This window comes from Anser anser (assembly GCF_964211835.1).
Source record: "Anser anser genome assembly, chromosome: 6".
Lineage (NCBI taxonomy): Eukaryota > Metazoa > Chordata > Aves > Anseriformes > Anatidae > Anser > Anser anser.
In genome coordinates this window covers 7023474-7047770 of record NC_139726.1, presented here as the reverse complement: position 1 = coordinate 7047770, position 24297 = coordinate 7023474, and the positions used below count along the sequence as shown (strand labels likewise).

General features: G+C 36.0%; 1 protein-coding gene across 1 annotated transcript in view; it reads right to left on the bottom strand.

Moving 5' to 3' along the window:
• Positions 1–1904: 1904 nt before the first annotated feature.
• The window catches only part of DARS1 (aspartyl-tRNA synthetase 1), a 39241-nt gene continuing 16848 nt past the window's right edge, over positions 1905–24297 (bottom strand). The window contains exons 5-16 of the mRNA XM_083841309.1: positions 21612–21714; positions 20357–20437; positions 19861–19920; positions 12055–12166; positions 9884–10018; positions 8578–8725; positions 7453–7599; positions 6408–6450; positions 5686–5766; positions 4919–5030; positions 3954–4025; positions 1905–2118 (exon numbers count right to left, since the gene is read on the bottom strand). Coding sequence (XP_083697435.1) covers positions 2027–2118; positions 3954–4025; positions 4919–5030; positions 5686–5766; positions 6408–6450; positions 7453–7599; positions 8578–8725; positions 9884–10018; positions 12055–12166; positions 19861–19920; positions 20357–20437; positions 21612–21714 — 1186 coding nt within the window. The 3' untranslated portion in view covers positions 1905–2026. The remainder of the gene's footprint in view (positions 2119–3953; positions 4026–4918; positions 5031–5685; positions 5767–6407; positions 6451–7452; positions 7600–8577; positions 8726–9883; positions 10019–12054; positions 12167–19860; positions 19921–20356; positions 20438–21611; positions 21715–24297) is intronic.

Sequence of the window (24297 nt, the reverse complement as noted above, 5' to 3'; positions counted from 1 at the left end):
GATAAGCACAGGTGTTACAGGAGCATATACACTAAACTTGCCGCTGCATCTAGAGCGATGAACTTAATTCCCAGAGTATTTTTTTTGTTAGCATGAAATGGAAGCTAGTAATTTTGCTTATTATTAGGAGGAAGCGCTTCCAATCTGGAATATATTACCAACTCTGTATGAACAAAAGTAATTAAATTAATTCCAGTTGGCTTAGCTGAATAAACAACTGTTTTGAAACTTGGATTCATCAGTAATAAGTCTGTGAAGATAAGCTGTACTTATAAGCCACTTAGCTTTGTAAAGTACAACTGGGTACACTGTAACAATTTAAATGAAAGTAAATAATTTGGGGAAGATTCCATGGTAAATTAATTGCATAACACTCATAAGCAAAGCTGCAAAATGTGTTATTCTTTGAATTTTTTGACTTCTAAACAAAGTTTAACTTTTACATTTCCAGTACTTTACCAAACTGACCTTTAGTATTCCTAAAATGATTGTTTTATAATGGAGAACTTGTCACAAAACATGAAAATTAAGTCTTGTTCAATGGCAGCTGCAAAAGATGATTTGCCCTTTTGTGAAATTCTACACAACTTATACACAGCCTCACTGACCTTTCTGTAGCATAACCGATATATGACTTCTCTGACATTTAAAAATCAAGGTAGCAACAGTAACACAGACTGTCTAAACTACACCTCCTACTGAAAACTCTTTAGCATGGAAAATGTTAAGCAAAAATTAAGTCAGGAGTCACAGATATATATGAAAATCAGGCTAACTGTATTGCAGGTCCCAAGCATGGAACGGAATCCTTTGTTCTTTGGCATCAATGCTTAAACGCTTTAAATTTGAAAAACAACCATCAGATAAAGTACATAAAAGGAAGTTCCAAATACAGTGGTTCCTCACAAAATGCAGGGCATAACTTTGGGGTTGGGAAAAGGAGGAAGAGAAGTAGAGGTTTGCATGCCATTGCAAAATGAGGTTCAAGGAGCTGATTCATTTGAGAAAAGGGACGTCTAGAATTTCAGACGTACTCCAACTTACAGAAACACCCAATTTCTCTAGATGTACAACTTTTGAACAGTTTGCGGCATTTATAAATGGAAAAAAAAACTAAAATAGGTTGGCTTACATTATTTCCTTTCGTTTCATTGGCAATAGATACATGGGGTCCTCCTTGATTTACTTAGTTATCATAGAGGCATGCAAACATGCGACCTGCTCTCAAATTCACCAACCATTCATTTTCTGAGAATATTATATATCCCTCATGCATCCCATGAATGTATATAACTTCCTATCCAGTCTCAGGTAGTAACATAAAATAAAGAATGGGCATGACTTCTATACAACTTCCAAAAAAAAAGTGAAGACAAAAAATAAATTTAAACTTTGGACAGTTACTGCATCAGTTTTGTTTGTTTCAAAACAATGTTAACGATTCATGATTATCTTGTGAGGACATAAAGCAAAAACCAGAAAGACAGATATTGTATCTAATTTACTTTGAGAGATTTATTGCAATCTGTTAAGACTTTTTGTTAAGAATGTTCCACTTCTCACCTGCTTCTCTACCTAATACTCATGTAAATTAACAATTGGCTGGTTTCCTCCTGCTTTTTGAATTGCAAGCATCCAGCTATTTTTCAGCTTTGAGCCACTTCTGTACTCCAAAATACTCAATCTTGCTGACATGAGTTAAAAATGCAGATTTTTTATTGCATAATTTATTTAAATGTTTAGAAACTTGATACAATTTAACGTGACACTAGAACACTAGCTCAAAGTATCACATTTTCATTAAAAATGTGCAGTTGCCAATACAAAGTCTTGATCTGTTAAAATATTTTTCTTTTAAATAAATACCAAAGAATAAAAAAAAATTATTGGGGCACTTTAGCAAATGAGATGATCTTCTTTTATTGCATATTATAATGCTTAGATCAATACAGGTTCATCAGTAGCAACAGATATGCTCACAATCATATTCGCAGGGCAAATCACCTCAAACTTTCAGAAGGTCTCGTTAGGGCGTCAGTCGTTTGGGATCCCGTGGGAACATGGAGGTCTGACGAACATTATGCAGCCCTAGGTACAGCATAGTTACTCTTTCCAGCCCTACATCAATTGAAAAAAATAAAATAAAAACATCAGTATGGCAAGTCTTTTGTTCAAAACTCTTAAGAAGCTGAAAGTACTTCATAGCTACATCCAGCCTCACATAGTTCGACCGAAGACTGATGTCTTCAGTAGCATGGTCTAGCGGTGGACTTGTCAGTACTAGGTTAAAGGTTGGACTAGATGATCTTTGATGAGGCTTTTTCCAACCTGAAATGATTCTATGATATGTATGCATTAACACATCTGACTACAGAAAAGAGCTAGAAGCAGAAATTACAAGTTTTACATACAGCGCCTTCTGACACGACACAGGCTTCATTTGGAACATGTACCAATAAGCAATGGTACTAGAGACTCAACTCTCTTTTGAATTACTTCAGACTTTCAAGAAAGATGGTGCAGAAAATTGAAATGGGAAGGGAGTAATTGGGAGAACTGTATCTTGAATACAGTTACAGAAGGATAGAACAAAGCAGTCTTAAGTGCTGGTACCAAATACTTCAGAGACATTAACTATCATAGGCAACTACAGTAAAAATCTGCTTGGGGAATTTCATTCCAAATGCTCTACAGTGCAGGAATATAGATTCAGCAGTATGTACCCAAGTAACTATTTGCTGATATCTTTATGATAATAAATACTTCACTGGTCATTGTGTTCTTTCCTTCTGAAACCTCAGAGGTTATGCACATACTGTGGAACATGTGAAGGCTTCCACATCCATGGGGCTAGATATGCACCCCAGCCATACTGACATTAAAACCCAGATGCCTATTATTCACACACTCCTCCTGTGTTAAAATTTCCAGCTAAAAACAACTAGAGAACAGTGATCATTCTCACAGCATCTTTGGTTTGGCTGATACTTGGGCCTGGCCTCTGGGATGTGTGATGAGGAGCATTTACATTGCAGAAAAGACACAGCTTCAGCTTCCTTGATATCAGTTGTGACTGGCCTAAATGATTGGGGATTGTCTACAAAAGCTGATGATCACTAACGCTAACATCTTTTAAGTATTTCAAAACAGCTGTCCCAAAAGCATATTGCATTTCAACACATTTACTAAAGGCATACTTAGGAGGTTGTTCTCTTAACGTGCCAGGAATATATTAAGCGTACCTTACCAATGTGAGGCAAATGCAGAAAGACTGAATCAAAGAAACCACTGTGCATATTGCTCAGGACCTAACAAAGTATCTTATTTCCACATGCATAAAGAGATTTCATTCTGCTAATGAAAGCAATGCCTATAACTGAAAATTGTTATCATTAAGTTATGAAAAAACTCTTTGTTCATTTTAGTATGTAAAATGCTCACACCCAAGACAGGAAGGCTGTAGACATCAATACCTTTGCAGAAACTATTAGCATCAGCCAAAGTTAATCAGTAACATTCAGTCAAATCGCAGTGAATAAAGACAGAAACAATCACTTGTTTCTCTTCACTGCACAACAGCTTCATCAAATGCATTAAGATACCAGTGGCTTCTGGTATTAGTAGACTGTGATATATCCATACATAATACAGTATTTTCTTGCCTCCTTACATTTTTCTCTTTGGTAAAATTTGAAGGTGACGTGCTAGGCTAATAAATCAGTGTATTTTCTCTTGTGATCACCTACCTTTTAAACTTGGCACACTGTGCCATCATTTTTTGCCATTACGTCTTACTGTTTAGCTTCTCTCCTAAAATTCCTCAGGATAAACATTTCCACACATTTTCCTAACAAGACTACTACTATGGATTTTATATTGAACCCTGATAGAGACTAAACAGTTTTAAGTTAAGGTCAAGCTAACACAGAATATAATAAAATAAACACACTTACCTATACCACCACCAGCATGTGGAGGTGCACCAAACCGAAAGGAATCGATATATGCCTTTATTTTCTCCAGATCTAGACAAGAAAAAGGTGTATTTGGCTTGGGGTTCATTAAACAGGTGAGAAACACATAAGTGACTAGGGGACTGCAAACAAAACAAAAAATTTGCCAAGGTGACTAAAAAACTAATAGTGGGTTTCACTCAAAGTACAAATAAATTACCCAGCAATGTCTAGAAGTTACGCCTGTAGCAATTTTATTCTATTACTGTTAATAATTTAATCAGGAAAGGAATTCTAGAACTGAGTAAGAGCTAGGCCTAACTGTTTGTCATAATTTACGAAAACTAGTGAATTCCTGAATAAACTGCAATGAGAAAGTAATGATTTAACAACTGTTTTTCTCTCTTGCTACAGTGGGAGCTACTCCTTTTTTGCTAGTATCTTCTTGACATTTCACTTCACCATCCACTGAAAGCATGATTTCAATCTACACTTTACATTCCTGATCTCTACCTAATTTGCTCTTCTATCCTTTTACTATTAGCCAGCCTTATCCTTAAATTTCACCACTTATGGCTTATTTCCTCTCAGTTCAAGATATAAAAGGGACAACCAACCACTCTGCTGGAGTACTCCACAAGAAGTCTGTGAGAGTACAGAATGAGACTTGTTTGCCTACCCTCCTTCTATTGAAGGTATTTCCTGTGTTACGTCCTCTCTAAAGCGCTTGGAAACAATCCCTTTTCATCAAGGTGTTGCTGGGAAACTAATTACTTTCTTAATACCACCACTCTAGATTAAAATGGTTGAACAATTAGATGGATTAACATTATGCATGAAACAGTGTTGTGATTTTAGCATTACTGCCACATTAAATTCTGCCTGAAATTCTTCCTCTGAATGAAACTAATCCAATCACAATTTATAATCTTTTAAACTGAGCTTTAAGTTGTTTATCTTGTTACCAATGCCGTGATGCTGGGCTCTTTCTGTCAGCAGCTGAGGATCGTGAATTCTCTGAGCTCCAGACAAAATCTCTTCTCCCCTCATGAACATATCGTAAGAGTTAGAGTTTTTCTGGAAAGACAAAGATTAGTTTATTTCCTGTCTAAAGCTGCTCCATCCTTAGTTGGCAAATACACACCCCTCAGTAACTTCACTTAGATATCCAAAGCTATGTAGTAACAGTGCAATGTATTTGAGTCTGCCCTGGAATTAGAGTACACTGTCTCCCCTCATTTGATTGGAGTCAATTTAAAAAAACAAAGTTCATCCACACACTCTTTGAAAAAGACATCGCATTTGCAGGCAGTAATCCAAGCAAAAGATGCTGTAAAGATATTTACTCTGGATTCTGGAATAAACTGGGGAATTTTCTATCAATGTAAAAAAGTGGATTTCTGTTGAAGTGTCTGTTGCCCTCGAAGAATGTTTTTGTCTCTTTTTAGTGATGGAGGAACTGGAGATCTCTTCTAGTGGCCGTGGAGATCTCTTCAGTAAAGCTCCTCCAATTTCAGCTATATATATTTCTTTCTCATGTGTTTTCACTGGTGAAGGGTAACTGTAAACACTTTATGGGCCATGTACAACTGACCTACTCTTGTTACCAGAATTTCAATTACTACAGCAGATCATATAAAAATACTTTATCTATTCTGTCAAGTTATTCCTATACAGAGTAATTTCAACTTCAAAAAAACCCCCACAGACATCGACAAAGAACTTTACTTACAGGGTTTACTGGGTCTGGCATTGTATAAAAAGGCCTCACAGCAAGAGGGTATTTGTCAAGAATATAGAAATCTGTGTCATACTGAAAAATGATGATTTTCAGAAGTTAGCACAAGTGAAAACAATGTAAAGAACAAATTAATATTCCACACAATCAGCGAATCTTTGAAATCTTAAAAAAATCCCTCTAACTTTGCACAAATTTGACAGTATTATCTTCAAAAATGAGTTATCGATAAAAGTAGTATATTATTTATCTGTTTCCCAATGCTGCTCCTATTGTGAACTTAAGAAATTTTAGCAGCAAAACGTCTTGCCAAAGTAATAGCCCTCCCCCCGGAGATCTCATTTTTTCCTGAAGACTTAGTTAGAATCTGTTCTGCTGGTTTTTAATTATCCTAAGAAATGTTTTTTTTTGGAAGTACTATCCTGTTTGGTGTATTCAATAGAAATAAAAGACTGAAAATGGTTTGGAGTAGATTATCAATAAGAAAAAACTGTTGGTAGATGTTGGCAAAAACAAAATTGTAATACAGTCAGACAATTAAGAAATGCTTATGCTAATCACAAATTCTTCGCAACTTCTGCATGTTGATACTGTTTTCTTAATCAGTGAGTAAAAAATTATTTTACACGAAGTAGCCATTTTTATGTACCCAGTGATTCCATTATATCAGGCTTCAAATTCAATGACAAACATATTTATTCTAAAATAATCATTACCTTTTCCTTTACGAGGCGTCCCAGGAGCTTTTCATTAGGTGTGCTGAAAAAGATTATCACCATTACAATTAAGTGATTTAAACTTATACTGATTATATACATTGTAAAGCTAAAAAGATTAAACTACAGATTTGCTGCAGTCTGTCCTTTAGAAAATGTATTCTTTGTTTCTGTGTGTTTTGGATTGTGCAAACAAATTTCAAAAATCAAGTACATTTATTCCTGTTCCTAAGTACTTTGTATGGGTCCTAGGAGTCCCTTAAATTAACTGGTACCTAACAATATTCTTGTTCTTATTATAACTACTTTCTAGTCACTGTATTCATATTACTGAATAATTGTGTACTCTGTTTCATATGGGCATACATCCTGTGCAGTGATTTCTTTTTAGACACAGCGAGAAATGCTCTAAGCAGCTAGCGAGGAAATTATTTTGCTATAGCGAGGTCTTACAACTGAAATTTCTTTGACACAAAGTTCCTTTAATTGTAGTATCACATATTATCCTAATGGTACCGGATATATTATTGGAAAGAAAAGAAATGTTTTAACATAGTAAGCATCATCAGAAATATTTATATATAATCAGTTAATTAAAACCATCTTTCAAGCCAATCAATGGAAATGCAATCAACTGCTTAACCATTTTCCTCAGAGGTGGAAAAAGGAAATGCGAAGGCATTACTGAAAAGAAAGACCTTAAGACTGAAGAATCTTTTTGTTTAATCCTATCCAAATACGTATGTCAATTCACATGAAGGACTGCAATTGTTATATAAAAAAGTGCTTCTTCTAATCTTAGAAGGTTCAAGTTCCTCTCACTTCACGTTGTAAGTTTTAGTTTTTTTAATCTCAGAGTTTATATGTATAGCCTAGAATAAGAGAAAGGACTACTTCCATATCCATTCATTTATTTGTCAAGAGATCTGGATATAAGTGCTGTTTATTCCTCTCAAAGTTTGCAGTTCCTTCTTGAGGGCTCAGTTGCACAGTACAGGACTTAAGGTTTAAGTTCGACTGACACATTTGGGCATTGCCAAAGTACCTCAGGTCGTCTTCATCACCCATCTCAACACCAGCCTCCCTAAGCATGGCCACACCTTCACGGTATTCCAGTCTCAGAGTTGGCTCCAAGAACTTAAACGGCTCACATGGGAACTGTTTGTTCACCGTCTGAATTTCAGTTTGGAATCTATACAGAAGAAAACAAGAATAGAAGCAAAATACAAAATAATTAAGAGATGTATGGTCAATGCAAAATCATTATTAGATACAAGAAGAATATAAGTCTGCCACAAGAGGTCCCTCTTGCAACATAAAAACCTTTTTTAAAGCATCTTCTGGAGAAGTTCTGTATAATCCCAAGGAAACGTTTCATGTAAATTAATGCAATCCAATGATATACGTGTTAATATTTTACTATTACTTCTGTTTTACTCCTTTTGTAAGAAATAATTGACTAGGTCAAATTTTCACAGTTAAGACATCTAGAAACCAACCCTTTGATTTGTAATCTTTAGCTGGGTTATCCTTTGATTTAAGTAATACTCTATTTCGAATATAAAAGAGAAATTTCTTTCTAGACTGATGAAAAGATTTGCATTTCTGCTGGCAAAATAGTCTAACTTGTAAGCAAATGAAAACCACTTCCTAAACTTCTGGCCTGGCTTTTTAATGAGTTAGACTATGAATAATGGAGAATAGTCTTTGTTGCTGTCATGGCAGAGACGTGGGCTGTTACAATAAATTTGATTCAGGAAAGCCACCTTAAACGGTTAATATTAATCTTAATTTCAAAACAGAACAATCAGTCTACCTGTAGTGGCACAACAGGAAGGATATTTTACTTTAATGATGGATCATTTGTATTAGGAAGCCCATTCAACAATGAACAGCAAATTTTTGTGGCACAAACTGGCATACTGTAGGAAATTCAAGTTTGGCTAAAAACAGACAATTTACTAGCCTATGGTTTTAGCAAACTTTTAAAGTCGGGTACAAAGAAATGGTTAGGAGCAAAACAACGTTTGAAGTTCTCTTGTTGTAAATCAGGTTACTAATGACTGATTATCTGACAGGCTGAGGACAAAATGCTTACCCATTTGATACCACAGTGCAAGAGATTTCAAACAAATGAAGTTGCTCATGAAATGGAAAATGTTCTCGTTACCTCTCCTGAAGTCCCTTGAATATCTGCACCATGGTATCTGCAATCTCATCTACCACTTCATGATAGTGATAGTTAAAAGCCATTTCAATATCCAGACCAACAAACTCGGTCAGGTGTCTGTGTGTATTGGAGTCCTCAGCTCTAAAAACTGTAAAATTAAACAGAAATTCTAACTGACCTGAAATTGTAATTCCATTTTGAAAAAATAACATGGACAAACAAACACATCAGTAATTGGACCACAGACAATGCTGTCTCTAGACATGACAATTCTGAGAAACAAAAAGTTCTGAGAAACAAAAAGCTGCCTCAAAGCATCATTTCTAATAGCATCTGACAGCATTATTGTTGCTGCGGTGGTCAAAGGATACAAGACAGACAAGACTTGCAGAGAGGTACTACCTCTTGTCACACTAACAAACAGAAGTGGGAAAAACAGACAAGCCTTCAGGCACACACAAGAACTCTCAGATTTGAAAACTACCTTTTTCACAGGAAACATACTTGTACGTGTGTGAATGTTCTGATTTTTTTTTTTCAGGTATATGAGTCTGATATATAAACATGTCTTCCTAAAAAACACGACTCGTGTTAGTAATTAATGAGACATTTAAGGTCTTGTGAATTACTTTTTTTTTTTTTTTTTAGTTTTACATGCTGTTATTGATTTGTTTTCCAGCATTTTCACTTTACATATCTTTAAACCTATCTTTGATGTCTTAGCAAAAGATGCTTTATTACCACCTAAAAAGGCAACATCCTATCAGCTTATGAGAAAGACATAGCATGAGACAAGGAAATATTAAATTTGGATTATTTACTGACAGCCCAGTTACAAGTACACATTTTCTAAATAATGCTGTTTGGTACATATACAAGAGCATGGGATAAGTACTTGTTAATATGCAATGTGAAGTACTTAAAACTTTGCTTGCCTATTTTAGCTGCTTACTACTGGGCAACTAAAGCATGCTTAACAGGAAAACATGGCTTCAGTAGTCGCAGTGTTATTCCAAGTTCTCTATCATACTATTAGCTTCCAGTGCAACTCTATTCTTTCTCCCCAGAGAACAGCAGGCACTGGAGAAGACAATTCCATCTGTATTTCAGCATCTTAGTTTTACTTCAGCAACCTCCCCGTCAACTTTATTCTCGTTTGTCACCCCAACTGAAATTTGTGTTTGGTGTGTGAAACCATATTAAGTGAAAGCATTCAAGGCTTTCAAGTTACATGGTATCTTACTTGTAACTGCTAAAAGCCATCACTGCAAACGTTATAATATAGATAAGCCAATGTTTTTCTTACCTGGCCCAACACAGAACACTTTTTCGAAGTCAGCACATATACACATCTGCTTGTACAGCTGCGGGGACTGAGCCAGGTAGGCACTGCTTTTGAAGTATGATACAGTAAACACATTGGCTCCTCCTTCACTGGCAGCTGAAAAGCAAGTGCTTACAGTAATTATTAAAATAAAAAAATAAAAAAATATATAGGTAGACTGATAGTCTTGTGTTTAAAGATAAGCAGGAGATTTTTCTACAAAGCATGTAAGAGGAAAAAGATACGCTTTCTTAATGCTAAGGGAAGCTTTGCAGCTCAGGACTGTCAGACATTGTCTTGCAAATCTGCAAATTGAGTTGGGATAGTTCAATATGTTACTATTCACAGCCTTCCCTCACCTTTTAGTGAGGACAGCAGAGAATGTATGCTTGTACCACACCACATCTACTTACAGCCCAACATTTCTGTAGAAACCAATCTTTATCTGTGATGCAAGCTTCAAAGACAGTTAACTGCAGAGGCCGAGATCTGAGGCACATCCTGTTTTGCCAGGACCGTCCTTTCTAACAGAGGACTGGGCAAATGTCTGAGTTGTCTGAAGGCACTAATGTATCTCAGAGCCCAAACTAGATTTACCAGAGGACATCTGCCAAAGGTATAAAGCTATCTCTCAGTTTGAGGCAATTATCACAGAAAGTTACCAGGAGAACACTAGGCAAGAACACCTGCATTTGAACCCCTCACTGTAAAGTGCCTACCAAAGCTGAGTCAATTTCCATTTCGCAGCCTGTAGTATAAGAGTTACAGTTGCCTACCATACTGACAAAAGCGCATCAGAGAGTAACATTACTTAATAGTCTTTGAAGATTCTTATGTTAAGATAACACTAAACAAAGTGCTAATTACTATTATTACTAGCCCTTCCACTATAATTTCTTTCTTTTCTTTCATCATCACTACTCCCACTGAAATAGTTTCAGTGACTCGTTATTTTTGAATACAGGTAACCTTTTAAATCTCAAATCTTAAAACAGCTATGATACGTAGCTTGGAAGTTTAGTAAGGACTGCATTGATTTAACTTAGTTATTTTTGCAAAACATTATCTCATTCAAACAATAGGATGCTTGCTTGCTTGCTTTCAATGGTACATTGCACAGTAAGAATAGCACACTTCCTCAAAAGTCCTACATAAATAAACTGACTGCCTGGAAGTCTTTAACACTTCATGATATTTCAACTGTCTCTGTAGGGAAAAAAAAAAAGTTATCCTATCTTCAGTGATACTTTCCATATTGTAAGAATAGTTGCTTGCATGAATTTTCTTAAAAAGTCCTGGTTTCATCTCAATCAAGAGCTGTCTCCAAAAATATAAATACAGAGGTATAAAACTCAGTAGGCAAAAGGAATGCATACAATGAACACACACAATGAGAATAATACAAACATTCTGCCCTCCAGTAACATTTTACATGTTGTGTGTCTTAGTGACATCAGTAACACCTCAAAGCACGCCAATAAGATGGAAGAAAAAACATCCACCTGTAAATCGGAGATTTTGACAATACAGCAGAGATCAGCAACAGAATCAGAAACGAAATCAACACTGCCAGACTTTTAGTTAGGCTAAAACTGTTGGACCATACTAACAGAAAAATGATACTACCGATCCTTCATTCAGCCATATATTCATTGGTACAGAAGTGACACACTGTATACAGTGCCATCATCTTATACCACGGTTTGTTGTAGCTTCTTTATGATGCAAGTTGCTTTTAGGCTAATTTAGAATTTATTTCAATACTGGGAATGGAATTTTAGACTCAAACTAAGACCACTGATCTGAAGAACAATGCCTATGATCAGAAATCCATATTTAAACAAATTAAATGATCTGAAGAACAATGCCTATGATCAGAAATCCATATTTAAACAAATTAAAACTTTAAAGGTACTGACGAGTAGGTAAATCAGGTATATATAGTATTTGTCTTGTCGATCTTTTAGCATCCAAAGTCAGGAGAAAAATGAAGAACAACTTCCATACTTCCTTTGTTTGCTACGTCGTATCTAAATTAGGAATACAACTTTATCTTTTTGTTAACAAAGAAGTTACCAAATTTTTGGCAGATAGGTACACTGAGCAAATATAAAGGAAGCAGATCTGTAGCTTCTGGATCAAATATACAATACCTGAAATGATTTTCGGAGTCTGAATTTCCACAAATCCTTTGCGAATGAGAGTTTCTCTGAAAAGCTGACAAATACCAGACTGAAGGCAGAAGACTGCCTGACTAGTGGAGGTCTATAAAGAGAAGATAAAATAAAGAATCCTAAGTTAGTTAATTTTCCCAACCCTTACTTTTTCTGGACAGGTATCAGGACAGTATAAGCTACATTTATTCTCTTAGGAACGCTAGGTTGTTGTATTTGCCTAAACAGAGAAAAGTGCACTTTAATTATTATTTATTACACAAGAAGAAATAGGAATGGAAACAACAGAAACTCCTCATTTCAGTTTACAGCATATTCAGTTATAAGGGAGGCACTATGGTCAATTCAACATTTAAGCAATCACTGATTTATAAGTTATGCTTCTGCAAATAAAGGTTTTATAGTAAAAAATTGAATAAAAACACTAAACCTATTAAAAAGCTTTCAGCACACTGAACTAGAACAGTTGCAGCAATATACCGTGCATGATAAGAGCAAAGCCCTTACTTACATAAGGTCAAAATGTTTGTGCCTACTGAAGACTACAGAATACATGTTTGTCACGTAAAACCAGTCACATGCTAACCACATATGACACAGGCACAAAAACATCCTCAAAAGAAGGTCTGAACTCCCAGCAGCATTTAACAGTCCACGTAGCACCTGATCACATGAACTGCAGTTTTTCTGTCTTTTTCAAAATTTACTTCAGAAGTACATTTAGCTGAAAACCTGAACTGATCAGCTTGTACTTGTTTATGCACATGACACAGGTAAGCGACTTATCTGGTTAACAAATATCTACACTAAACGTTCTTTGAACACTCTTGGGTTTTAGTGTGAAAAAAAAATCCCTTAACAAATGCTCAAAACACTCCAACACGTCAGCACTGAACCCGTATCTGATTTTGTGCTTGCAGCATTTTAGAACTGGCAGTTAGCAACCTACAAGCGTATACAGAACCTAACGAATTCCTGCAAACAACTTAGAAAACATTTCTTTACAACAACCTGCGTCACAGCACTGTTTACTTCTCCTTTCTGCAAGGTACCCTACTTGTCAGTTAGGGTAAGGAGAGCCTTGTGGGCTTTTTCACATGACTCCTACCAAACCACAAAACAAAAAAACCCAGTCAAAACAAAATATATAAGCACCCAAATTTAGACAGTCAGTTAGTGGATATGTTGAAATAAATCTACATTCATCATCTCTAGGAGATAAAGATATCACCTAACTGAAAAACTGAAAGAAAACGGTAATAATACTGCAGATTTATAGCAATTTGGAGTTATTTGCAATTTTAGCAGACTGATATCTCAGGAGTGTGAGGGGCTGAGCCTAGTCAATAATTGCCAGCAGCTCTCGCTGTCTGATAGCATTAACCACAGCCACTACTCCCACTACTTTCAAAATGAAGGAAATGAGGTTTTGAGCAACAGTTACAAAAGTACCCTCAAACTTTTTCACCCTTTTTCCACGGGTCTCCCAGAGTCAGACATATGCTAAGACAAGAAAGGTAGCCCAAATTGGGTGTATAATTTGTGGCAGCGTTATATCAAAGCACCCAAATGATTCAAAGGGATATAATAAATACACATTTCATATATGCGTATATATTTAACCATCTCCTATTCAGAAGCTGAAAGATTTTACAAGAGATTACAACCCAAACAGTCACATGACAGTCACCAATACAGTTTTTTTATAAAGTAGACAAATTTCAAAAAAAAAAAGTTAAACAAAACGTGCAACAATTGCTTAAAAGTAGGACAGTAACAATGACTTCTGATCAACAATCCTTCTGAGGAACCAGCACCAGCTCCATGCTAAGGTACACACTCTCAGGAAAAAGAGGAATGGTGATGTGCTAAGCCCAATCTGAGAGCAATTACTTGCTCTGAAGCCTAGAGGTGTGCACAGAAACACGGCTGGTAAATAACTAACACACCTCTACTAACAATACTTTGCCAGGTAGTAACAACTCTTTGCTTTAGTGAGGATGCAGAGCAAAGACATTGTCTTCCCAATCCCATCTGTAACGATAAATTATCTTCAAAAATAGTGTTTATGAAGGCAGCCAAATTCATTGGTCTGGACAGTGAAGTTTTTTCTTTAAATATAGACCAAGAAAAGAACAAGCAGCAATTCTCCACACCTCAAATTAGATCTCACAAGACCGCTCTTCTTACTACCTAAGGTAGCTGAGCATCAGTGCTCATTCAGAGACTGCCAACAAAGGTAACTGTTGAGTATATGATCCTGCAGTCTCCTTGCAAGAATTAAACAGGCCAAGACGACATTTGAGATAAACTCCTAAAGAACTGCATCTATCAACACGCAGTAGAGTCAAATGGGTGACATCAAACTACAACTTTCCAAAGATTTTAAGTATGTGTCTATATGAAACAAATTTTTTCAGATTTAATTATGTCCTTTGCACTGGAATGTTTGGGACAAAAAGAGACTGAATTTATCTGAAGAAAATAATTCATGCTGTTATGTTGCCTTTAACTGAGGCACTGGTATGTGTGTTATGAGGTCTGGCTATAGTGGTAGGTAACAGTTCCCATTTGAGATACCACACTTAGCTGCAAACATAACAATCTTAAGGCAGAGACAGCTGTCAAAGTGAATCGATTTTTACCTTTGCCTCAAACAACATTTCACTATGGCATACTTTTCCTGTAGTGTTTAATATAAACTCTTCCCCTTATATACTGGGAAATTCTTATCTGAGACAGTGACAAAGACAGTAAATGATCCTTCAAGTGTGAAGCAGAAACTGAAACAAACTTATGCCACTTAGATGTTGCTGCTGTTAACAGTGTTGATGTTTAAACATGGTCTGCAGAATTTATTTCACAAGAAAATTTGTTATTTCTAATAATCAAAGCAGAAAAAATGTTTAGCTAACAATAGCTTACAGTTGGACCAGATGATCTTCGAGGTCTTTTCCAACCTTAATGATTCTATGAGTGCTGAAATACAAGTTTTCATCATAACTTCACTGTGCATTTATTATTTAAACGCTATAAAAGGGAAATAATATTAGAACAGAGTAGTTTAACACTGTAAGACTATAAAAACAATTATCACACATTCTATTTAACACAATCTGCAGCATTGAAATAATCGCAGCCACGTAAGTCAGAGACAAATACGTTTCAGTAGAATCGAGGGCAGTTAACACCTTACATGATTATATCTCCAAGACGTGTGACTGAGGCGCAGACGTGCAAAGCTGTGAACTTTTTGTTACGCACATCAGCCACAGAATTTGTTCTGCACTTTTTACATTTTTGTTTGCCTGCTGTAACTACCTATCTTCTATCACAATCACTAATACATAAAGCGGGCTAAATAAAAAGGGAAAATAATATCAACTGTACTGTTTCAAATAACATACATTATTTTATATAAGGTAGGTAATTTTCCAAATCCTTTATCATATGTATGAGGAATGAATTTTTTGCTAGGAAACCAGGATTAAAAAACTGTTACTTAAGGTAAACCCTAAGTATTTGAAATCAATTATTTCATTCAGATTCAGTATCGGTTTATAGTACAACAAGAAGATATGAACGTGAAGTTTGCCTGAGTGACTGAGACTGTGTTATGTCATCACAGCCAAATCACTATACACAATAAAACAAGCTGTATATCACAAGCTGTATATCAGGTTGTTCATTACAGCTTGAAGTCAGTCAGGGAAACTACAGCTTTTGCAATGAGTAAATTGAATTCAACACAATGAAATCAAGCTTAAAGTAATCAAGTATTTTGAAAAACCAAACTACATTAAGATCAATGAACAGCACTATCACGTAACAGTCTGACATCCATAAACTACTAAAGGTACAGGTTTAATGGTTATGCACTACCCTGAGCAGTTTAAACAAGATAATATTGACTCTAAAAGGACTGTGCTTTGGTCTCAGTGAGCTGTGCATTAGCAGACATAATTATAGCATCAGGACCACTAAATGCATATAATTCAAGCCAAATGCAGACAGATACCATTAAGATAAAAACCCTGCTGGACATCAAAAAATAAGCCAGAGCAAGGACATCAGTCAGGACATTGTTAAAACCCAATGAACCTGAATTGATTTTTAATTCAGAGCAAGACATACTAAGAAACAAAATCCAAGAATCAATGTTTCACTTGATGCCTTGTCTTTATTCCTTTTTGCTTACCACTGATCTTCATGAAATATGGCTGTTTAACAATTTCTGTATGTGTTTTTACATATATGAGAAGTCGCCGAATACTGCAAACTTTAGCACAGCAGAAAGCAGAGATTTAAAAACACCATCAGTGCTCCAGTATACTTTTTCTAATTGTTCCAAGAAAGAAGCCATAAAGGAAATGTATACAGAATCAAATACTTTAACTTCCATTAAGATATCATGAAAAACGGATACTTAGGTCAACAGCAGTTTCCTCACAGTCACCTGTGGCTATGTTAAAGGATATCTGATCTGTACAAGGACTCCTCTTTTCCTCTTTGTTCACACCATCTCTCTTGACACTAGCCCTCATTTTTTCTAACTCTAAAATTATGGGATCTGTATTTTATGAGTTAACTCATCAGGAAAAGTCTTTCTACCTAAGTCATCATTCCTTGGAAAGTTTTTTTTGTTTGTTTGTTTTTTGAAATCCAGCTCCTTTCATTCATGCAAGTTTCACAGCTCCACTTCATCATGATTTCATCCCACCCAAAGAACTTACCAGTTAATCACTACTTAAGATTAGTTAAATCACTACTAAACTACTTTAAAGATTGCATTAAATGGACAAATGTAATTTCAGTTCCATACTAAGGATTTTTTTTAGTCCATGTCTAGCCAAGGTATACGCATTTACTTTAAATCTTTAGTTTGTTAAATCAGTATCTTTATTTTTGATATTCAATGACCTCCTTCTTCCTTAAAAAATTGGGGCACTAAGGAAACCAGAACTAGATGGCACATCTGTGGTTGGACTTCCTCTCACACTTGCAAGCACAGATCATCACAGCATCTCCATTAGAACTGTTCTGTTAACATTTCTTCCCTGGTGTCCACGATTTGGTTGTACCAGAAAGAAGAGGTATGGATGACAAAGTACCTAACAATGATTTCAGATACCCCTGTGAGCTTTTAATACATCATGCCTAATCCTCCTTAGAATGTAACTTATGCAGTGCATTTGAAACACTGGGGGCTCTCTGAAGTCCCACTTGTACTGCAGCTTCAGTCTATGAAACCAAATCACTGAAAATCAATTACTGCTTGTCAGGAATTTTTATTTTCTTTTAAAGCTATTTTGAAGGATAAACTGCCTTCTTTCCCTTGCTTGTGTGCATACAGTACTTTGAATCTGCACATATATATTAGTACATGTGTTCTCACTGGGATTTTCCCTTTCTGCATTAAACACTTTTTCTGCTTATTCAGCTCTCCCCTGAAAAAAAAAAAAAGTAACACATAACTACTTCGAATCCCCTTTTGCACAAGCATAGCTCCTGCGGAACAGAGAAAGCAAACGTATGATTAGGCATGAGCCTACCCAAAATAACCTTTGTTCTGAAACAAAGAACGAAATAGGCAGCAGAAGACACAAAAACGTGACACAGGCAGCCATGGGAACTTTGTCTACACATAGAAGGAAGGCAGAATAGATAACTAAGCCTAATCAAGGAGAAGCTGTGGCCAGATTACATCCAGCCACAGGTGCAAGCAGAGGACAAGACATAAATAAGGCTCTGGAATTTGATATTTCATCGTTCCATCAGTTTAGTAAAAACTTAACCTGAATTCCCTTTTAGCATGAAAAGAAATAGCTGTTTAGCACCTCCGTCCATTAGCTGTTGGAAATGTGGAGAAAAATAGCTTCTGTAGAAGACAGAGTTAAGGTTCAGACCTCAAAACAAGGGGCCAAACATTGCTGAATAAATGGTATATTGACAATGGTTGGGATGTACAATAGTCATAGAATCATTAAGGTTGGAAGATACCTTCAAGATCATCTGGTCCAAACATCACCCTACTACCAATATCACTCAATAAACCACATCCCCCAAGCACCAGAATCGTATGCAATCATACAACTTAGAAAAGAAGGATCCACTTCGGTCAGAAGCTGCACCCTCCAAGTAGACCGGTGACAATTTATTTATTGGCAGACACATAAGAAGTATTTGGAGAGTCCTGCTGGACTACTGGCTATGTCTAGGGATGGAAGAATTTTAGCCCACCTCTGTTTCTTCTCTTGTGTTTACTCTGGCATTACAGTCTTCCTTCTTTTTCCATTACCAGACACCTTCTCAGGTGTTATTCCACAGATGCTCTCACCTGACTTACAGCTTTCATGCCATTATTTTCAGCTATTATTTTAACTGTTGTTTCCCTTTGTATTACTTCTCTGTTCTTTTTGGGGTTCAAAGCTCTTTTCTGTTTATTAATTATACAGGTGTTTCATTCATTAAAAGAATTTTCTTAAGTTTCTCTGGCATGTTGTTCAGCATTTTTCTGCATCATCAGAAGCTCAAGTGAAACTTTACCTTTTAACATCTCAGAGTTCTACCTTCAATTTAGCACACTGCCTTACCATTGCCATAACGTGATGCTTCTTTAAATCATTCTTACTGGTACAGAATTGTCTTAAGTCTTTCATGAAAAGAAAGACAAAGCGACTAATATAATGAGATACTAAATATCCTGAAAAGTAATCACAAATTGAAGTTGCTCAGTATCACACATGATAAGGTCAGGTGAAGAGCCATTAGCATTGATCCAAATAGAACAATTTGCACAAGTAGTTTTAGTTGCTGACAGAGATCAGATGTTCAAATGCTTTAAGCACCTCAGTCCCAAAACATTTCTACGTTTTCCAATAAATAAATGACTTTTTTGTTTTATTTCCCAGGCCCATGCATTGGTTTACTGAGAAACTACCATAATCATAATTTTGAAGGCAGTACTAGAAACACCATAAAAACAAGCTAAGCACACTCATCATTCAATGAAAAGCTAATTAAAATTGTATTGTGGAGAGCCAAGTATGGGAAAAGACCAGAAAAAGTCACATCGACAGGACTGCAGTTAGTTAATTATGTGTTTAGTGTTGCTATTTTTATTTTTTAAAGAAAAGTTCTGCATTTTTTTTTATTGCTGATCAGAAACAGTAAGTATTTGGGAAGTATATTAACTAGCAGAGAGCTGCAAAGAAAAGTATTCCAGATAGAAAAAAATGGGTAAACCGTGGAAGAAACAAAAAATGAGACTGGTGTGATAGCCTGCTACAATTTCACTTGCAAGACATGCATTACAGCACTTCAGCTACATGTTAAGTTCAAAATTTCCATCCTGTATTTCAAAACAGAGCTCTTACTACACTTTCTGGTACTATACTTGAGAAGAAATGTTGTCTCCAAATTGTCTTTATTCAGTCACCTTTGACTTCTAGAAATTAAAATAGCCCAGTTGTAGATGGCGACACGCCAAATCCTAAATGTTCACCTTTAAACGACTAATAAGGGATTCTCCCATGAATGTCAGGAAAGTTGCTTTTGTTTTTTTTCCTGTTGGACTGTTGTTTGCATGTCCATATGTAGATGAAACTGAGTTCTCACAATGTCACTCACAAATTGAAAAACATGTTTAGTTTAGTGAAAAATTGTTTAGTTTTCCCTCTGGCCAACAAAACACTTCCATCAAATCCACTGCTTTATTGCTTCATGGATATGAGCAGTGGACAATCAATGTTTGCAGGTAAGCATATAACAAAGCATATTGCTTACCCTCAGATCAATGACTCTGTTATCCAGTCTTGTGTCTTGGTTTACAGTAGCTCTTCCATCCTAAACAGTTGTGCAAAAAATACATAATGAATATACACACCTAAAAAAAATTAGTAGAGAAAAACATCTTTTGGTTAAAAGACCAGGGTCACTTCTAAATTCAGCAGAACTTCCAGATGAGTCTGAAGAACATACAACAAACTGCCAGTATAGCAAGGCTTAAGGTATAACTTCCCAGTGGTCACAGGCAGAAACCAGCTAAGGGGATCAACAACACATACGCAGGACTTCAAGCCCTCTGGTTTTGTTTTTCTGCTGCAGTTCAGTAGAGAACAAATCTATAGAAATTTCTAACACAGCTCTGTAGAAATATAAAGGAAGTAAAATGCAAGCCTAACAAAACCCCAGAAGCACTGCACGAAGGAAATGCTAGGCTTTCATGCTTTTCTTCAATTACAGATATATTAAAACATATTTGAGGATGCAAAGTTTTCACCTCCTCGCCTTCCACTTCTGGCCGAACAGCATCATCCAGCTGTAAGGGGAGTCGGGGTTCAGCTAAACTGATCACATAGATCTGAAAGTGAGAGAAGAACAGAAATAACATGAGATTCAGCTCACAAAAGGAGGTGATTTACAAAAGGATATTTTTGGCATAAACATGAAACAGTGTTTGCATAGGCTGTTAGCTGGAAGACTGTGATTTTATTCATATAGTCAAGATACATGGGTGCATTCTCACAATAATACTCACAGTGCTTAAATCTGATTTTCCTGTGGAAAGATATTTATTTTTTTTTCCCAAGGAGTAAAAAAAAAAACACTGAGTTGAACAAGTATATACTACCTGAAGAACAAGCCTACTGGCATGAATGCCAGGTCTGAAACTACCAGATTTCACAGTTTTAGGTTCAGATTGCAGCTAGATCATCTCATTGTCTCTGTTGTTAAAGTACTGTTTTACTTACCATATAAATGTAAGAGACATTTCAGACTGATAATTCATTTGATAGGAAAAGCACAGTCAGAGAAAGGCACCTTGACATACAGGCTAGTCATAGGTGCATGATTTCCATAATGCTGTTGACTAAAATTTACCTTACTACTACAACTATAATAGGTATTGTATTCTACTATTGAAGTGACTGTGCTTCAGTAGTATTGTAAACATACAGTTTGTATATTGGCTGAAAACCTTTAGATGCAGAAAATACTGCATAAATGTTTAAATATGCATTCTATTTAAATAAACTATAAAGCTACACTTCCTCTAGCCCTACGCCACAAGCTGTGGAAATTTTAGATTTCAAGAGCTCCCCCATTATTAAGCCAGTACTTCACTTCAGCTGAGAGTTATGTATTCCACTCCATTTCACTAAGGGGAAGATTGTAACTCCCTGATACAGAAGAAACTTCTGACTTGCACCTAAAATGATGCAGACTTTTTATTACAGTACCTGCTGCAGTTAAGAATCAAAACAAAATGACATGCACTCTTAACCAAATTGTTCCAGTGAGATTCTTTATTTTACTTGTTAGCGTACTTCAAGTGGAAGATAAAAATCAAATCTTTTAAGAACAGGAATGTTTCATGTTTATGTATTATATAACGAAGTTCGTAGTTTAAAGCAGTATATATCTCTGGTACTGGACCACTTACTTACAAGGTTTGTAAGTGTAAAAAGACAGACTAGATAGGACAGATAATTTCTCAAACAATTAACCAGTGCTCAGTTTTCTCAAAAAATTACCTTTTGAACATGCAGCTCAACATCTTGCTGAGTACAACCTCCGATTTTCTGATGCGCTTTCCTCACAACGCCTTCTACATCCACAATGCTCTCTTTGTTGATGCTGTCAATAAAGATAGTAGGCTTACTAAATTTCATTGCACACTGCACCAGATTCAGTACTTTGCACTCAGATGTTTATGTGCTGTATGAACCGCTGGAACAACAAAACAGTTAAGGATTTAGATAGTTCTTTATTATATATAATTGCTAAATAATAAAGGATGTCACTGAAGTATTCCCAGCCACAACAAACTCAAACTGGGATGGAAGACTTGAGAGGGAAAGAATTATAATTAAGCTTAGTGATCACTCATTCTTTGTGTGTGTATACATTAAGTGACAAGTTGCACAGTTCTTTTCCTAGGCACATACACTCTTGCATGTGTCAGTTGATGCAATTATCTGAAAGATGGGTCTTGAGCAGCAGAACAACAGACTGAAAGGAAGTCCTAGATCTGGAGGGGAAAATCAAACTGATCGAGCTTGTTTAAACTTCATGACTTGTTACTGAAAGATGCAAGATGCTTGTAAGGCACTTCTTTAAGACAGAGGACATCTTAATTGCTCTCCATTAACAGTCACTAATAGTATATTAAAACTCTATATATTATCTTGAAAATCTTCCAACAATATGATGGAAAGTATGTGTGCTATAAGCAAACAGTAACAAAAGCCTCAAGAGCGACAGATGAAAAATAATTCCTACGAACGGTTTTCATTTAGGTACTTAAAGTATTGGACTTTAAACCAATTACTTTCTACATGTAATTTCATCCCTACTGGAAATATATCTTTACTTTGTGTCTTTGGCAGCGGGCGTACAAAAAGCAAAATATCCGAAAATACTTTTCCTCTTTTTGAAAAATAACTGTTACAATTAACTTTATCTTTCACTTCTCAGGCACTTTTGAGATGACTGGAAAGCACTTTACGTACATCGCTTGACCACGTAAGCCCTCAGAAAGCAAGCAGGTAGCAGGCCCATAATTTGACTTCAAATGAGTTGAGCAAGGATGTCGTTAGACAAGTTGGCCACTACTGACTTTGGGAAATCAAACATCAATTAGCAACCTTCAGGTTTACGAGGTCAGCTCGCTAGTTAGCAAGACTCCTCCCCACACCCCAAAAATCCCCAAACCAATAAATCCTCTAACTTAACTAAATGGAAAAAAGGCTGGGTTAACGAGAAATATTTTACTGCACAGAACTGAGGGGCAATAACCCCCACCCAGTTAAAGGAGAGAAGGCCAGAGTGCAAGCAGATACAAGCCACTGCTGATTGTAACTACAGTCCTAATCACCTGCATCTGCATCAGTTTCTCTAGCATTGCCCAGAGTCAGTCTGGGAGCTGTGAACAAAACCTAGGTATTCTAGACAGACAGTCTTTTTGTACAGCTCCAGTAAAACCACATGAGAAACTCATTAGGATTAAAAATTCTCTTTTTAGAAATATCTGTGTTTGGAACTAGTCATGCTCTCACATGAATTACCCAGCTAAACAAAGAAGTTTCTCTTTTTAGTCGATGAAGGAAACTTGGCCTTCTTCTCTGACAAAGCCCAAGTGGTATGACCCAGAAGCAACTGAGATGCAAAACACTAAGTGTTACAGAGTATGACTACTTGCTTGTCCTGCTTTCTATTATTCCTGAAGCATCCACACCAGCCCTAAGAGAAGCTAGATGGATCTTTGGTCTACAAACTGTTTTATGTTATGAAATTAAGTTCAAAATTAAGTTATCCAACAGAATTTTGAATAAGTGATCAAAGTTGTGAAAAATCTATGGAAGCTGAAGTAACAGTGGGCAATTCAAGCACTAAAATTCTCAAAACTTAACAACATCACTAGAAACGAATCACAAAAAAAGCCAAATTTCATCATTTTAGCATTTCAGCATTCAACTATTTCTTTGATAGCAATACTTTCAGGTGATAGAACTCATTGGCAGCTGCTCTAAAAGTTACACAGACCATGGTGCTTTATATGCCTAACCATTAGGTAATTCCATTTCCTATTTAATATTCCTGAACAGTGTGCTTTTTTGTTATATTTATATTTTAAAAGAGCTACAGTTGCCAAAATCAGCATAATGAACAAATGACTGAATTTGTACAAAGCAAAGGTCAACAGTACGCTTTAAATCAGAATTCATTTAGTAAAGTTTGAGCTTCCATTCATCTCAAATATTGAAGATGAGACAACAAATTCAAGACACATAGTAATGACAGTAAGTGCTTAGAAAGAGTTTGCTCTCTTACAAATGGTTCTGCTTAAATCTACTTAAAAAGACAGGAATACATCACTTTGAATGCAAAAGACAACATGAAGATAAGAAATGCACAGAGAATGCATCATGCTAAAGTAGTATTAGGTGTAACTACAAATTCCACCTACTTTTCCAGTAAGCTAAAGTTTAAAAGAAAACAAGTTTTACTCTTCTGCTAATTTCCCCCCGCCCCCAAACAGTTCTCTTCTACTTCTCCTGCTTCCTTCTTCACATCAACATTTTGGCAAAGCCCAAAAAATACTACTAATGACACCAACAGCAGTGTATTAATTGAAATTATAACTTTCCAGTCTGCTGAATAAAAACCCTCCCACTAATAATTGTTAACGAAAATGCTTTAAATGTATTGAAGCAAATT